Source organism: Macaca nemestrina, chromosome 8 (genome assembly GCF_043159975.1).
Source record: "Macaca nemestrina isolate mMacNem1 chromosome 8, mMacNem.hap1, whole genome shotgun sequence".
In the NCBI taxonomy this organism is placed as follows: Eukaryota; Metazoa; Chordata; class Mammalia; order Primates; family Cercopithecidae; genus Macaca; species Macaca nemestrina.
Window position 1 is genome coordinate 2,882,188 of NC_092132.1, and position 17,030 is coordinate 2,899,217.

Here is a 17,030-nt window from a genome sequence, read left to right on the forward strand (position 1 = left end):
TACAGAAAACCTAACGAAATCCAATGAGGCAGCCCCATAAAGGGAGCAGAGGCTTGTTCTCCCGATGGTCATGAGTCTGATGGTGGCCATCGGGGCACCAAGGCAGCTGCTCCCATCCTCAGCTTGGGACCCTGCCCCTTGCTGGCCACAAGGCTGCTGTCCTCGGGATGCCATGCCCATACTTCAGGCTGGAGCAAGGAGAAAGGAAGACTCTTGTCAGTGAGGTGGGCGGCCACAGCTGCTCCTTCCAAAGGACCAGGAGGCTCGATTGTGCCTCCTGTGGTCATCCCCTGGGCAAACAGTTTCACAGCTGGCCCCAGCTGCTGGTGAGGCTGGGTACATTGATGCCTTGAACAAAACCGGGGTTCTGTTGCTAAGGGACAAAGGAAGCCTTGGTGACAGTGAGGGCGGCTCGGCGGGGTTGATGGGTGCAGGAATTAAGGACTGAGTGCCTGTGGGCTTTGCTGGAGCAGAAGCTGTGTTGGGAGCAGAGCAGGAGGTGCAAAGGCCTTTTTCTGTCCAGGCAGGGGCTGCAGGGGAGCAAGGGGTGGTCTCCTGAGCAGGTGACATTGGAGCTAGGCTGCAGAGGGTAGAGAGGAAGGGTGGGAGGGCAGGGAAACGCACAACAAATCCACAGGTCGACAATGACCTGGAAATTCGGCTTAAACCCCAAGAAGTCCATGCTGCTATTCAAAGCAGGAGTGTTTCTGGGGTTGGCTTTAGTGGGTGCTGCCTCAATGTTCCTTCTTGGAACCACTCCCCAACCTTGTAGCCCACATTCCCTCTGGGACCTGGAATGGTAGATCCAATTTGGGGGGTGCCAGCTGAGAACCAGGCAACCCCCACCCCCTTAGGTAACAGAACTCAGCATGCAGGGACCAACTCCACTTATTCACCCTGCTGGTCTTGCCAGTTGGCCAAGGGCTGGGACCAGAGCTCTTCAATGGGGTCCTGCTTCTCTGGAGGAAGGAGAGAGCCCAGAGCTGCCCAGGATCATGCGATGAACTCTTCTAGGGAGGGGCAGAGACGAGGCAAGGGAGGGGAGCCTCGGCCCTAGGCCCAGGCAGCTATTGGCTATTTCCCTCGTCCCTTCCCGGGGATCCCTTAGCATCCTCCTTGCCCTACCCATTGGCTCAGCCCGAGGGAGCGGGCTCCTGGCTCTTCCGCGGAGAGGTCTGCCTTCCCTGACTTGCTGTGGGGCACTCAGGCGGGCTCAGCCCAGATTTCGGAGGAACCAACAGGGATGGGGCCCCTCCTCTGGTGGTTCCTGCCCACGCTAGACTATTCCCCTGCAGTGTCCAAGTACAGAAACATCCCCATATACGCCTTGTATGGTCAAGAAAGTGGCTCCTGGAGGTGGTCTGCCCTGGGGGGAAGAGGGCTTCACTTTTCCCTCCTTTCCACTCCTGAACACGGAGCTGTCAGAGGAGGCTGAGTGAGGTGGTGGCCAGACAGACAGTGCCAGCCATGCAGGGGGAGGTGGACGCCATACCAGGCACCCGGCATCCTCAGTCTGGACTGCCAGCTCTGACAGGCATTGGTCCTGGCGAACCTTCCCCTTCAAGTGGAAGCTGGGGGTCAGCAGTCCCGGGCATCCTCCCCGGATAGGAGCCGGCTTCCCTGCACTCTAGCTGTCCTGGCAGAATAGTGAAGCCCTGTCCAAATCCTGGCTGGGCTGCAAGATAGGCACACACCACTGCCTTCTGGGGGCCAGGTGAGGCTCAAACACACCAGGGCAAGGAGCCTGGGTGGGCCCAGGACAGGCCAGCCTGAGCACAGGCACGCTGGTGGACATGTACCCTTCTGCCCTCCCACCCATGTGTGCACACACACATTTGTGCCATATACTACTCTTCCCATGCTCGCGCCGGGGCACACACTTGTGCCAGCATACACACACCTGTGCACTTGCACCTGGTGTCCAGGGACACTCCCTCAGCTCACAGACGTGCGCTGTGTGCACACACAGTACCACGCAGTGTCCACAAGCACACTTCTGTGCTAATGTGCACAGAACCCGTGTGCGCACACGTGCGCAATCCCGGGCTGCAGAGAACCCCAGTCAGTGAGGTAGTGGGGGATGGGGAGGGCACGCCTCCTTCCCAGGAACTCAGCAAGGCTCTTCGCGGGAGCCCAGGGCTGCCCGCAGGGCTGTGGCGTGGGCCTCGCCAGCAGCGCAAGCATCATGAAGTGAGGGCGGCGGAAGACCCTCCCCTGGCCGGTGAAAGACCCTCCCCTGGCCGGTGAGGGGCAGCGGACTCATCACTCTTGCTCTCCTGCCTTGGGTGTGGCTCTTGGTTCATCTGCGGGGAAACAGGCTGAAAGGTGACCCTGGCGGCCCAAGGACACACACCCATTGTCCCCAGGTTCCTCCCAGGTCTCTTCTCCAGTGGGTCACGGGGAGAGGGAGTCGTTCGGAAGCTCAGTGCCCGCAGGCAGAGCAGGGAGAGGAAGGCGCCCCAGGTCCCTGCGGAAAGAGGTCCCAAGAGGGTCTCCGCAAGAGGGTCCTCACTCTGCGCGTCAGCTCCTCCCGGGAGGGGCTGCGACCTCGGGGAAAGGTCCCTCAGATGTCTTGAGACTCAGTTTCCCCGCTGGTGACACTGGGCGTCTGGAGTCCCCGCGGGACCTGCCAGTCCCCGTCCGAGCACTGCCCCACGCGGAGACCGTGCAGCCTGACCTGGGGCCCGACGCCCGTCCCCGCAGCCCGAGAAGCGCAGGTGCTCGGCCCTCCCCTGGCCGAGACCTGCCGCCCCTGCAGCCCCGCAGGAGCTCGAGCTTCTAGGAGCCAGTGTGAGGTCCGGGCTCGGCCTGGGCAGGGCGGAGCCCGCTCCCGAAGCGCCTCAACCCCGGGCCGCCGCCCTCCGCGTGACCTCCACCTTCGCCGTCATCCCCATGTGCACAACGGGGAAACGGAGGCCCACCACGAGGCAGGCGGGCACAGCCAGCTCGCGCGCGCACCCGCAGAGGCCTATTGGCCCAGCCGTCCGCCGTCCGCGCCGCTTCCGGCTCCGCGCGAGGGCCTCTGGGGCGGGTAGCCATTGGCTGCTGTGGGAGGGGCCGCGCACGCCGGCGGCGGGAGGGGCCGTCACGTGATGTTTGGGTGCCCGCCCCGCCCGCCTTGAGCGCACGGAGCGGCCCGCGAGCCACCGAGGCCCAGGTGAGGCGGCAGCGGTGGGGCCGGGGCCTGGTCGGGGCCGGACGTGGGGCGGCGAGGGCGAGGCGGCCGGGGGCCGGCGCGGGGCCCGGACCCCAGCGGGGGTCGCGGCGTAGCGTGGGGCTCGCGGGAGGCCCGGCGGGGGGCGGGGCCGCGCCAGTGGGGAGGGGAGGGGGCGGGGCCGCGCCGGGGGTGGACCCGAGGGGCGCCAGGGACCCGGAGCCGCGGTCCCCCGAGAGCGACGCGTTTCGGGGACCGGCCCGCGGGCACGTGCGCTCCTCGGCGGGTCCTTGCGCGCTCTCCAGACCCCAGGTCAGTGGGCTCTGGCCCGGGCAGCCGGTGCCTGTATCTGGAGGTCAGTGCCGTCCCGGGGAGCGCCCCGGCGCCTACGTGCTGGGTGCAAGGGATGGTGCCCTTCCACTCAACTGGCGGAGCCCGCCTTCGAGACTGAGCTGGGGACCCCGCCCCTGTGTGCTTGCCTCTCCACGCCTTTCTGTTCCTTCTCTAAGTTGTAAGAAGGTGCTTCCTGGGTACTGGGGCCGGCGACATCCCCACCAGGGACTTTCAGGTGATGCTGATCTGTGCTGCCCCCGCAGAAACTCTCCAGGGACCTCGTGTTTGTTGCCTCATGGCGCAGTCCTCCTGCTCTGGAAGCTGTATCTGTGATGTCCAGTGTGGTAGCCCCAGGCATGTGTGGCTGTTTATATTGACCTTAACATGAAGGATTCAGGTCCTCCGTGCCTGTGGTCACATGTCAGACACTCAGTAGCCACGCGTGTCTGGTGGCGGCTGTGTTGGACGGCGCGGGTAGGGAACACTGCTTATCACAGGAAGTTCTGTGAGCCGGGGTGCTGCTCAAAATGGGCCTCGCCCGTGCTTCTCCACCCATGCTCCATCCATGCTTCTCTGCCCCTCATCCTGCCAGGTGCCTTTCCAGCCACACCTGGCGCCCTTTCCTTCCTCTGCTGCACACTTGCCTGCTCTTTTAGTTCCTGGCTCTCTCCTGGCTTGGTGGCAGCTCCGCTTCCGGCATGTCTGAGCTCACCTTTCTGACCACTCTCCTTCCTACAGTATTTCCTGTTTGTCACTGTCGCTCATCTGCTTGTTTTCTGTTTAATCTTTAGTGTCTGTGAGACTGGGATGGGGATTGTTGCTTAGGATACCCCCAGTGTGGACATAGTATTAAGTTGAAAGAAAGCTGAAGTTTGTTAGTACTGAAGTGCTTCAGCCGACTGGACCTCTGCTTTCATACAGTTCCAGCTTATACATCACAGGATCTCAGCAGAAGTCGTGGAACAAATGTTTGGACGCAGCAGCGCAGGCCGTGAATGCAGGTGGCTGTGGGAGGCTGGCAGATCCAAGAAGAGTTCCCGGAGGAGGCTGAGTTTTGGCTGGGTCACCTCTGTTTCTCTCCTCCTCTACTGGCCTGGCCCCATGAACATCTGGCAGCCTGTGGCTGCTCTGACTCCATCTAGGAACCTTCCCTGGACATGTCCCCTGAGTCTGGCCCTGTGCAGATGATGGGTCGAAAGCCTAGACCTAGGCACTTGGTCTAGGGGCTCATGGGCTCGTGGGCAGCCAGGTGTCCCTGAGTCCCTTCCACAGCTCCTCATGGCCTGCAGAGGGAGGTCCTGGGTTTGGCTTCTGCCAGCGGCTCCAGCCACATCTTCAGTCCCTGCTTCACGTCCCTGACAGTGCAGTACTTTTTCCTGCACAGTCTGTGGCGTTTCTCCCCGGTGTGCCTGTCAATGCAGAGCCTTGTGTTTGGAATGCCGTGGCACTCCTGTGTTTGTCTTTCCTGTGTGCCTGTGAGCCCCTGTGGCCTAGACCTCTGCCATGTCACCCTTGTGTCCTGAGTGCCCAGCCCAGCACTGAGAGTAGGATGGGCACCCAGCAGGTTTTAATGAATAAATAAACTGGACATGTAAGGCTTTGAGCAGAATGTGGTGAAAAGTGCAGCTGTGGAAGGTCATGATGCTGGAGCTTGAGACGGAATCAGGGAGTCACCTTCCAGGTGGGAGGAGTTGGGGAGTCACCTTCCAGGTGGGGAGGAAAGACACACATGCCTCAACCATGGCTGTACCAAGGCATTTACGACACGGCGTGGATGTGTCCTTCCACAGTCCTGAAAAGGGTTGGTGAGTGTCTGCAGGTCATGACATGAATGGTACTAGTCACAGCACTTCCTGGTGCCAGGTGACCAGTGACCTGTGCTCATTGCTCAGTTTATTCTCACAGTCACCCTGGGAGGAGGGTGTGTTATCCCCATTTCCCAGGTGGAGAGACTGAGGCGCAGAATGGTGATCTTGCTGTGAGTCCCTCAACTGTTGGGTTTTAGGACGCCATTCATCCAACCCAGACAGACACATTTCTTCCGAGGTTGTTGGGCGTTTTATCCCTCTGAGTGGTGTTTGACCGTATGAACAGGTGGGGGTTAGGCTATCTTCTTCTTCTTTTTCTTTTTCTTTTTATTTCTTTTTTGAGATGGAGTCTCACTCTGTCGCCAGGCTGGGGTGCAGTGGTGCAGTCTCGGCTCACTGCAACCTCCAGCTCCTGGGTTCAAGTGATTCTCCTGCCTCAGCCTCCCAAGTAGCTGGGACTACAGGTGCCCGCCACCATGCCTGGCTAATATTTTGTATTTTTAGTAGAGACAGGTTTCACCACGTTGGCCAGGCTGGACTCAAAACTCCTGACCTTCAGGTGATCAACCTGCCTCAGCCTCCCGAAGTGCTAGGATTACAGGCATGAACCACCGTGCCCAGCTCCCCTTTTTTTAAGATAGGGGTGTCTCACTATGTTGCCCAGTTGCCCAGGCTGGTCTTGAACTCCTGGCCTTAAGCCATCCTCCCACCTCGGCCTCCCAAAGTGCTGGGATTCCCAACATGAGTCACGGTGTCTGGCTACAAGCTTTCTTTTTTAATGCACACGGGCGTTTCTGTGGCTACTGGGTTGTTTGGATGGTGTGATTTGCTCCAAGTAGATTTTGACCTTGTGGCCCAGTCCAGCTATAATTCATTATGTTCTTTAAAGTCTGGTTTGTGCATTGTCAATAGTAGTGGACTCCTGAGCAGCCCTCCTCTCAGATTCCTCTGCTTTCTGCTGGGATGCTCAGCCCTGTCTAAACATTTGCGGCATCTGTGTGTGGAGGAGTGGCGACCGAAAGACCAAAGGCAAGAAGGAGTGAGCGGGAGAGTTGGAGAGCGCATGGCCGGTGCTGTCTCTGGTGACAGTGCCAGACTCCTAGTGGGCAGGTCTGACTCGGGTCAGCCTGTGAGGGGCTTGAGAGGCAGGGTGAGACCTGGACTTTTCTGGTGGCTGTTGGTGCTGAGCAGGAAACCTGCGGCCCAGGCTGAGGTTTGCTGAAGAAGTCTGGAGACAGGGCTAGGTGGAGCAGTGCTTTGGGGTCTGGTCCAGGCCACACCTAGGGCCTGTGACTGGAGCCTGCAGGGGCCAGGCCCCATGCCTTGTCGCTGTGTGGCTGAGTGCCTTGTGGTGGTCACGCTGTGGGCCCCCTTGATGGATTGGCAGGCTGGCCACGCAGCTGGGTGGACTGGTGGCAGCTGCTGCTCATTATCCTGGCAACCCTGGGCTCCGGGCTGCAGGCGGGAGCCCTCCCCAGCTTGGAAGCGAGTGAGCAGAGCCAGGCACTCACGCTGGCCTGGGAGCTCCTGGCCCAGTGCTCTGGCCAGATCAACTGTTGTTTTCTTCCACAGTGGAAGAGTGCCTTGTTTTCTGCCTCTAATTTGCTGCCAGGGGAGGGCTACAACCCAGCCCTGACCTATATAGCATCCAGGTGGGGACACAGCATTGCCGCATCTTAGCCGTGGGGCCCCGCCCATGTCACTCGGCTCCTCCAGAAGCCCTGCCTTTCCGTGTCGTTAGTCTGATCCCGCAGCCTTCTGGGAGGTGGGTGACATCACATCTGTCCCAGAGGCTTGGAATCTCCGGGCGTCTTGGGGACATCACCTGAGGGGTGTAGGGAAGAATTCCCAAGGTGCACAGAGGGGCTGTGGAGGGTCAGGGAGGGCAGCTGCAGGGCAGTTGGAGCTGCCTCTCTTCTGTGAGACCCTTGGGCTGCCTCGCCACTGCCCCACGCATCAGAGAGCTTGCTCTACCCGGTCAGCCACAGCACAGCCAGCTTGCACAGTAGAACTGAGCGTCAGGCTGTCTTCGATCCTGATTATAATGACACCTCCTGCTCTTGACCACAGGGCATCTGTCAGGCACCTGCTAGGCTCTTCCTACTCCTCAGATCAGGTGACCTCCCAGCCTTGGGAAACTTACCTGAAGTCATGGGGGTAGTAAATCACCAGCCATGAATTGAGCCCTGGTGATCTGACCAGGATTCTGATCTGAGGCGGAAATCAGAGGCACTGCTCACCGTTCTGCTGTCCTGCCCGTCTGGCGATCCTGCTCTGCTGCTCTCCTGGAGGACCAGGCTGGAAGCAGCTTTACAAACAAAATTTCCCTGTTTGAGTTAGAGGATGTTATTAGTAATGGCAATTACTGCACTAATAAAGACCTAATCCTGTCCCTCCGTTCCGTCTTGAGATGATGTTCCAGAGCAGAGTGTGGCAAGGGTTCTCAGGCTTGAAGGAATCCAGGTACGGAGGTTGAGATTTCTGATGGAGAGGGAAGGTGGGCGGTGCTCACGATTCTTGTTCCTATAAGGCTTGAGGCTAGGAGGTTGGGGTGGCGTGAGCCCCCTGGAGGCTGTGGTTGCCTGTGGATGGTGTCTAGTTGAGTCAAGTGTTTCCAGGGCTTTGGGGCCAGGTGCGTGCACGCGTGTGTGTGTTTATCGCCTGAGCCTGACCCTGGGTGTCATCTGAGGGGTGCAGACTGAACCTGTACCAGTGGGAAGCTGGGCCTTGGAGGGGTGATGGTGAAGGAATTGAGTGTAGTGTGGTCTGGGGAAGATGAGGGCCAGTGTTCTGAGGGCATGGATCATCAAGGCTCCTGTCAGAGAGCCGTGGACAAAGAGAGCCACAGGCGTCTGCCCTGGACGGAGCGGGCCACCTGGGCCGTCCTCCATCCGGACCCATGATCCATTCTAGCCAAGTATTTGGAAGGGGACATATTTTTAAACCAGAAGCCCAGGATCAGTCTCTCCCCGCATTAGAAAGAAACAACACAGCACAGCAGTCTCCTTCCTGGGCTGGCTGCGCTCCGTGCTAATGAGGAGCTGGACTCATTGCTGGGAGTCTGACCTCCTTCCCCCCTGCTGCTCACTTGTGGGGAGGTGCTGATGAGCATGGCGTGCTGGGAGTGGGCGTGGGAGGCGGGAATTGTGAGTAGGGAGGACCGTTGGTTCTGCTGCTTCCTGGTACCTGGGCGTTTTCGCTGGTCACAGCCTCTAGCCTGGGCCCCTTAATGGTGCATCTGGCTGAGGGGTGGCTCTGGCCGTGCCCCCCTCTGGTGACAGATCTTCCTGGCAGCTCCAGCCTCACTCTCACTTGGCATTTGCGGTGCTCCCTGGGCTTTCCAGCCCCTGGGAAACCTGCTGTGCTGACTTCTCAGGCTGCCCCCAGCCTGCCCCCGGTGTCTTTGCTGGGGCTGCCACTCTGCCTGGAGTGGCCCCGACTGGTGACCTCCTGGGCTGTTGAAGTCTCCGCTCGGGGACGCCGTCAGGAGTCAGCCCCATCCGCTCATCCTGAGGGCCTGGTGCCTCCCAGGGAGGGCAAGGAGAGAGAGGGCTGCAGATTTTGGGAAGCGGCTCGCGTGGCTCGGCCTTGTTGCATTGCGGTTGTTAGCTTTCCTCCGCGAGGGCCGGGACTTGTCTTTTCTGTCTCTGTGGTCCCAGCACAGGGAAACGTGCACAGTGGGCACAAGATAACCATGGCAGGAGCTGAGCCTCACCTTTAGGCTGCTCGGCCTCTGATGCATGGGGCCGCCCCCTCCCCTGCCAGGAGCAGGAAGTGGTGGGAGACAGGAGCAGCGATGCTTCCTGCAGGCGGGCAGGTCCTGAATTCCCAGAGCAGCCTCCAAGGTGACACCATCACCCTATCTTACGGAAGGGAGGCCAGGTCACCTGCCCGCGTCTCTCCTCATGGAGACTTGGCTTCTAGGGCCCTGCACTCTTAGTGCGCTTCACTGTCCCCACGGCACAGGCGCAGCCTGGGATGCTGCCAGCTGAGGAGCCTTGGCAGGGCACGCGGGGACGTGGACGGGCGCGCTGGCGGCTGGGGTGTGAGGAGTGCTGCGGTGACCCTGCGGACTGTCCCACAGCTCAGAGCTCAGTGGCCTGGTGCCCCTGGTGCCCCTGGTGCCCCTGGTTGGAGCAGGGAGGTGGGAGTCGTTTTCTGTCCAACCCAAGAGGTGATGTGGTTTCCCAAGACCAAGAAGCAAGTGCGGAGCAGAGCTGTGGGAGGAATCCCGTGGGGCCTGGCTGTAGACACTGTGGCCTGTCCTTCCCACACTGCCCCACGGGAAATGGGCCCAGGACCCAAGACTGAGAAGCAAGTGCAGAGCAGAGCTGTGGGAGGAATCCCGTGGGGCCTGGCCGTAGACACTGCCCCACAGGAAATGGGCCCAGGATTGTGGGGCACTTCCAGGTGAGCTCATTTGCTCCTTGGAACCCCAGGGGTTCTAGTCTTCCCTACTGCCATCACCGTCCCTCCCTTTACCCAGAGCAGCTCTGATGTGACCTGTTGTACTTGGTATCTTCTGAGTACGGTTGTGTTTGGAGAAAAGATTCTGTAGTTGAGAATAGTTCTAGAGCTGCTTTCACTCTCCAGTTTACAGATGGGGAGTCAGAGGTCTGAGCTGTCCGGTCCACCTGCCCTGCTGCTGTGGGGTGCCCACACCCTGGTTCCTTCAGTCCAGCAGGGTGGTCCGACAGGTAGAGTACCTCCCGCCTTTCTGCGTATCTGCCCCCAAAGCTGTTATTTTGACACCTTAACCTGTGCAAGAGGGTATGGAGGCCACTGGAGGCGCAGGCATAAGCACGGGGCCCATGGGCAGCCTGCAGCCTTCTGCCTTAGCCGGGGCGGGAGGGCTCCCAGCCCAGCAAGGAGCGAAGACGGGCAGCCGGCGTGGGCAGAGCTGTGATTGGATGGGTGGAGAATGTAACCATATAGGCAAGGTTTTGCTTTTGTAATGAACATCCCTCAGCTTAGGTTTTAGTAGCCTGAAGCAACAAAGTTGTATGTCCGTTGGGGACTCAACAGTTCATTGGCCAGAAGGAACCACACGGCTGCAACCACAAGAGGCCGGGAAGTGCCCCACACTCCCGAGGGAGGAGAACTGGAAGTCTCAGGTGACCAGCACGAGCGATGCCACACTGACCATGTAGCCAAGCAGCTTGGGCTTTGAACTGGCTGCCTTTGCTGCCTGGGCTCTCCTCCGATTTTCCTCCTGTCTGCATTAGGAGAGGGTGGACTGTGTGATGCTTTGCCTCCCTGTGGTCCTCCACTCCAGGAGGTGGTGGAGTGGACGGGGCAGGTGCTTGGGGGAGCCAGACCAGGGAGAATGTGGCCTCTGCTCTTTCACTTCGCACCTTCAGGCGTGGCGTTTGACGTCTCAGGGTCTTTTTGTAAATTAAACAAAAATTTAATGACCGTTGTAAATTCACATACAGTTGTAAGAAATAATACACGGATCCCATGCACTGCTCACCCAGTTTCCCCAGTGGTAACTTTGTGCAGAAAGAGGACAACAGCGCAGCCAGCAGATGGGCCAACACGGCTGCCATGCCTGAGGTTTGCATCATCACTCAGAGGAGCCCTGTGTTGGAGCCCGTTTCCAGTGAAGCCTACCTCGCTTCTGCCTCGAACCCTTCCTTAACTCCTGGGAGCCGCCAGTCCTCTGTCCGTCTCCGTAATGTTGTCATTTGAAGCGAGCTGTAGAAGTGGACTCCTGCAGTGTGTGGCCAGGGATTGGCTTTGTCCCATTCGCCATCGTTCCCCGGACGGTTCTCAGGGCCGCTGCGGGGCCTGGAGTGGTTTCTTCCTGTTGCTGAGACCTGTTCCACAGTGTGGGTGGCCCACAAGTTATTCTCATGACCTTCTACTTTACTGTTTTGAATAGTTTAAGTAGTTTGACTGTTAAAACATGGCAGGAAACATCCCGTAGAAAGTGCCCCTATCCCTGGCTGGCCAAGCCTTCATCTCCACAGCAGCCACTTTTGTGAGTTTCTTCTTTTTTTTTTTTTTCTTTTTCTTTTTTTTTGAGACGGAGTTTCGCTGCTGTTGCCCAGGCTGGAGTGCAATGGTGCGATCTCGGCTCACCGCAACCTCCGCCTCCCTGGTTCAAGCCATTCTCCTGCTTCAGCCTCTTGAGTAGCTGGGATTACAGGCATGTGTCACCACGCCCAGCTAATTTTGTATTTTTAGTAGAGACGGGGTTTCACCATGTTGGCTAGGGTGGTCTCAAACTCAACTCCCGACCTCAGGTGATCTGCCTGCCTTGGCCTCCTAAAGTGCTGGGATTACAGGTGTGAGCCACCATGCCTGGCCTCTTGTGAGTTTCTTATACAGTCACGTGAAGCCTAAGGACGTTTTGGTCAATGATGGATGGTATAGACAAGGGTGGACCTGTAAGATTATACTGGCGCCGAAAAATTCCTGTCCCCTAGTGATGTCCTAATGGTCATGATGTTGTAGTGTAATGCATTACTCACGTGTGTGGTGATGCTGGTGTAAGCAGACCTGCTACCCTGCCTGTCATCTAAAAGTTCAGCACATATGCTACATAATACTTGATAATAAACACTTACGTTATTGTTTTGTGTATTTATTATACTTTTTATCATTATTTTAGAGTATACTCCTACTTACTAAAAAAAAGTTGGCTGGGTATGGTGGCTCACGCCTGTAATCCCAGGACTTCGGGAGGCCGAGGTAGGCGGATCCCCTAAGGTCAGGAGTTTGAGACCAGCCTGGCCAACATGGCGAAATCCTGTCTACTACAAATGCAAGAATGAGCCGGGCATGGTGGTGCGCATCTGTAATCCCAGTTACTTGGGAGGCTGAAGCAGAATAATCACTTGAACCTGGGAGGCGGAGGTTGCACTAAGCTGAGATTGCACTATTGTACTCCAGCTTGGGCAACAAGAGTGAAACTCTGTCTCAAAAAAAAAAAAAAAAAAAAAAAAAAAAATTAACTGCAAAACAGCCTCAGGCAGGGCCTTCAGGAGGTATTGTCATGAGATCCTTGGGGTGTCACTTAGACAGCTGGGAACCTCTTTGGACGGCGGTGCCTCTGCCTGAGTAGTGCTCACACCTGCTGGGCTTGTTCCGCTCATTCAGCCCAGCAGGCTGTGCTCAGCTTGTGCTACCAGCCCAGATCCTACGCCTGCCAAGGGTGAACCAGGCGTGGATTAGTGAGGGGTGTGTGGGTGAGCAAGCATGGGTCTGGCCACTGTGCGCAGCCGGGCATGCAACCCCAGGTGCTGGCACAGGTGCTGGCTCCTTGCAAGGCTGCGGCTGGACCAGATGTTCTGCAGTGGCTTCCCCTGTGAGCACCCGCGTCTGAATGAGGGGAACGTGGTGGCGCTGGAAGCTTGGAGACGCCAGGAACTGCAGAGCCCCAAAGAGGGTGCCACAGCCCCGGCTCAAGGAATTTCTAGGTCTGGGCTTCCTGAAGAGCTGCTGCTCTTCCCTCCTCTTTGTCGCCTGCAGTGTTGCGAGTGGGGAGGTGTGTTTCTGTCCCGTTTGTGTTATAGCTCTTTTAGTCATGCCACTAGGTGGGTCCCAAGTTCTTGTCCTGCATCCAGGACAAATGAGATACACAGACAACTGGAGGGTGAACAAGGTGGAGAGGAGGTTCACTGAGTGACAGATCAGCTCTCAGGAGAGCCACAGTGGGTTGGTCCTTCCTGCAGGCAGGTCACCCTGATGAGTGTCCCGCTCTCAGTGGAGAGGAGACCTGCAGTGGCAGCTCCTTCCCACAGCTGGTAGTGGTGACCTCTGTGTGAGCCTGGCTGGGTCTGGAGTTTGTGTGGGCTCAGAAGGGAGGAAGTGCATGCTGATTGGTCCGGGGTGGCCATTGGTGGACCCAGGGTGAGCGCCAGGAGTTCTTTCTCCAGGCTGCAGACTTCACCTGGGACCGACAGCCTGGCTCCCGGGTTTCACACGGCCCCTGGCTTGAAGGTGGGGCTTCACTGGGGACCTTCTGCTTTCTGCCCAGGTGCCTGTTTGCCTCCAGCCACCGTCCATGGTGCCCAGGCTGTTTGTGCTGAGGACACTTGCAGGCCTGTGCCGAGCCACCTTCAGCTCCCCCTCAGCCTCCCTCTCATGCTTGTTGGCGGCCAAAGTCCAGAGGGGGCAGAGTTGGCAGGGGCTGGCATGTCAGCCCCTCTCTGAGTGCACACACACCAGCCGTGTTGCTACAGAGCTCAGGCTGGGCTTCAGCTTTGCTCCAGAGTTGGAGCAGGCACTGAGAACCGGGAGAGGCCACGCGGCGGGAGCAGGCACTTCTGAGCCCGCAGGGGCAGGGAGGCTTCCCAGGCCCCCAGGAGTGCAGGGGTGCCCGGGTCTGCAGCCGTGGCTGGCAGGGTGGAGCCGTGCCCAGGAGTGTGGGGCTTCCGCTCCACCAACTCAGAATTGGGCGGACTCCCCTCTGTTTCTGGCTCTCACTGGCTCCACTGAGTGCACAGCCCCTGCCACACCTTCCCCGCTGCAGCCCGCGTCACCACAGCGGCTGCTCCAGGCAGGTCACCGCCACCGTCGGTATCCAGAAGACATTGTTATCCTAGGAGATGACGGCTCCGTGTGTGTTACTGCCCCTGCAGACCCTCCTGTGGGACAAGAGGTAGAGAGGGAGGACAGTGGCATTACCGTCCTGACCCTTTGTAGGCCTAGGCTAGTGTGTGTGTGTGTGTGTGTGTCTTTGTAACAAGTTTAAACAGTTAAAAACAGGAGAAAGCTTATAGGATAAAGATACAAAGATGGAAAATACTTTTGTACCGCTATATAACATCTGTGTGTCTTAAGCTAAGTGTTGTTACAAAAGAGGCAAAAGTTTAAACACTTATAAAGTAAAAAAGTTACAGTAAGCTAAAGTTAATTTATTATTGAAGAAAGAAAAACTTGTTTTTAAGAGACAGAGTTTCATTCTGTCACCCAGGCTGCAGCACTGTGGTGCAGTCATAGCTGACTGCAGCCTCGACTTTCTGGACTCAAGTGATTTCTCCTGCCTCCACCTCCCAAGTAGCTGGGACTACAGGTGCATGCTACCATGCCCGGCTTATTGATTGATGGATTGCAGAGATGGGATCTTGCTTTGTTGCCAAGGCTGGTCTTGAACTCCTGGCGTCAAGCAGTCCTCCTGCTTTGAAACCCTCTCAGGATGTTGGAATTACGGGCGTGAGCCACCAAAACTTAAAAAAAAATAGTGTCGCCTAAGTGTACAGTGTCTGTTATAAGGTCCCCCGCAGTGTACAGCGTCTACTATAAAGTTCCCCGTGGTGTGCAGTGTCTCCTATAAAGTCCCCAGCAGTGTACAGCGTCTGTCACAAAGTCCCCAGCAGTGTACGGCGTCTGTCACAAAGTCCCCACAGTGTACGGCGTCTGTCACAAAGTCCCCACAGTGTACGGCGTCTGTTATAAAGTCCCCAGCAGTGTACAGCGTCTGTCACAAAGTCCCCAGCAGTGTACGGCGTCTGTCACAAAGTCCCCACAGTGTACGGCGTCTGTCACAAAGTCCCCAGCAGTGTACGGCGTCTGTCACAAAGTCCCCGGCAGTGTACGGCGTCTGTCACAAAGTCCCCGGCAGTGTACGGCGTCTGTCACAAAGTCCCCACAGTGTACGGCGTCTGTCACAAAGTCCCCAGCAGTGTACGGCGTCTGTCACAAAGTCCCCACAGTGTACGGCGTCTGTCACAAAGTCCCCACAGTGTACAGCATCTGTAATTAAGTCCCCAGCAGTGTACAGTGTCTGTTATAAAGTCCCCAGCAGTGTACAGCGTCTGTCACAAAGTCCCCGGCAGTGTACGGCGTCTGTCACAAAGTCCCCAGCAGTGTACGGCGTCTGTCACAAAGTCCCCAGCAGTGTACGGCGTCTGTCACAAAGTCCCCAGCAGTGTACGGCGTCTGTCACAAAGTCCCCACAGTGTACGGCGTCTGTCACAAAGTCCCCACAGTGTACGGCGTCTGTCACAAAGTCCCCACAGTGTACAGCATCTGTAATTAAGTCCCCAGCAGTGTACGGCGTCTGTCACAAAGTCCCCAGCAGTGTACAGAGTCTGTTATAACAAAGTCCCCACAGTGTACGGCGTCTGTCACAAAGTCCCCACAGTGTACGGCGTCTGTCACAAAGTCCCCACAGTGTACAGCATCTGTAATTAAGTCCCCAGCAGTGTACGGCGTCTGTCACAAAGTCCCCAGCAGTGTACGGCGTCTGTGATAAAGTCCCCACAGTGTACAGCGTCTGTCACAAAGTCCCCAGCAGTGTACGGCGTCTGTCACAAAGTCCCCAGCAGTGTACGGCGTCTGTGATAAAGTCCCCACAGTGTACGGCGTCTGTCACAAAGTCCCCAGCAGTGTACGGCGTCTGTGATAAAGTCCCCACAGTGTACGGCGTCTGTCACAAAGTCCCCAGCAGTGTACGGCGTCTGTGATAAAGTCCCCACAGTGTACAGCGTCTGTCACAAAGTCCCCACAGTGTACGGCGTCTGTCACAAAGTCCCCACAGTGTACAGCGTCTGTCACAAAGTCCCCACAGTGTACGGCGTCTGTCACAAAGTCCCCAGCAGTGTACGGCGTCTGTGATAAAGTCCCCACAGTGTACGGCGTCTGTCACAAAGTCCCCACAGTGTACGGCGTCTGTCACAAAGTCCCCAGCAGTGTACGGCGTCTGTCACAAAGTCCCCAGCAGTGTACGGCGTCTGTGATAAAGTCCCCACAGTGTACAGCGTCTGTCACAAAGTCCCCACAGTGTACAGCGTCTGTCACAAAGTCCCCACAGTGTACGGCGTCTGTCACAAAGTCCCCAGCAGTGTACGGCGTCTGTCACAAAGTCCCCAGCAGTGTACGGCGTCTGTGATAAAGTCCCCAGCAGTGTACGGCGTCTGTCATAAAGTCCCCACAGTGTACGGCGTCTGTCATAGACACATAAATTCTGACTGTTGTATTACAGTTGCCTACTGCATTTAGTCCATTTGCCTGCCGTCCAGGTTTATAGTCTGGAGCAGCAGGCTTTACCACGTGGCCTGGGTGTGTACTGGGCTCCAGCATTTGGTGTGTGTAGATATGCTCTGTGATGTTTGCACAGTGAGGAAATCGCCTCGTGATACATTCCTCAGATTGTATCCCCATGGTTAAGCGAAGAATGACTGTTTGTCCTTCCATGGCTTCATTATACATTCCAAGCAAACATAAACATTTCTGTTTTGCTTTTCCTTTCACAAGTCATGATGATATGACACATTCCTGCACCTCGGATCCCTCTCTCCCTTGGCGAAGTGTTAGTGTGGTAAGTGATGTGGAGATCTTTTGGAACCGGTCCAGGGTTCCTTTCTTGTCTGTGACAGTCACAGAGGATTCCGTGGTGTGGATATGCTCGGACTGATTTCGTAGGCCTCTGTGGATGGACATTTAGGTGACTTTGGATCTTTTCCTGTAACAAAATGGATGGCCCAGTTCATATGCTGCTTTGCACATGTTTAAGTGTGATATGTGTGCAGGATAAATGCTCAGAACAAGTGCTGGGTCAAAAGGGTACACACTTTTGTAATTTTGACGTAGACTGCCAAATTAGCCTCCAGAGTGTGCCAGTGCATACGTCCATGAAAGTTACTGACTCTCGACCCCATGTTGTACAGTAGGCCCCTTGAACTGAATCCTCCTGGATAGCTGACATTTTGTATTAACTGGCCAGCATCTCCTCCTCCCTCCATCTCTGGTAACCTCCTTCTACTTTTACTGCCATGAGATCAACT

At 57.1% G+C, this 17,030-nt stretch overlaps 1 protein-coding gene across 4 annotated transcripts in view; it reads left to right on the forward strand.

Moving 5' to 3' along the window:
• Positions 1–3,037: 3,037 nt before the first annotated feature.
• LOC105488409 (t-SNARE domain containing 1) overlaps positions 3,038–17,030 on the forward strand; it is a 136,010-nt gene continuing 122,017 nt past the window's right edge. Inside the window, exons 1-2 of one of the 4 annotated variants that reach the window (XM_071067706.1) lie at positions 3,056–3,157; positions 4,409–4,488. In XM_071067706.1, the coding sequence (XP_070923807.1) occupies positions 4,483–4,488 (6 nt within the window). In that variant the 5' untranslated portion in view covers positions 3,056–3,157; positions 4,409–4,482. Of the gene's footprint in view, positions 3,158–3,350; positions 3,467–4,408; positions 4,489–17,030 lie in introns of those variants that run through there. The other 3 variants (XM_071067707.1, XM_011752413.3, XM_024794917.2) reach the window with 3 other exon arrangements.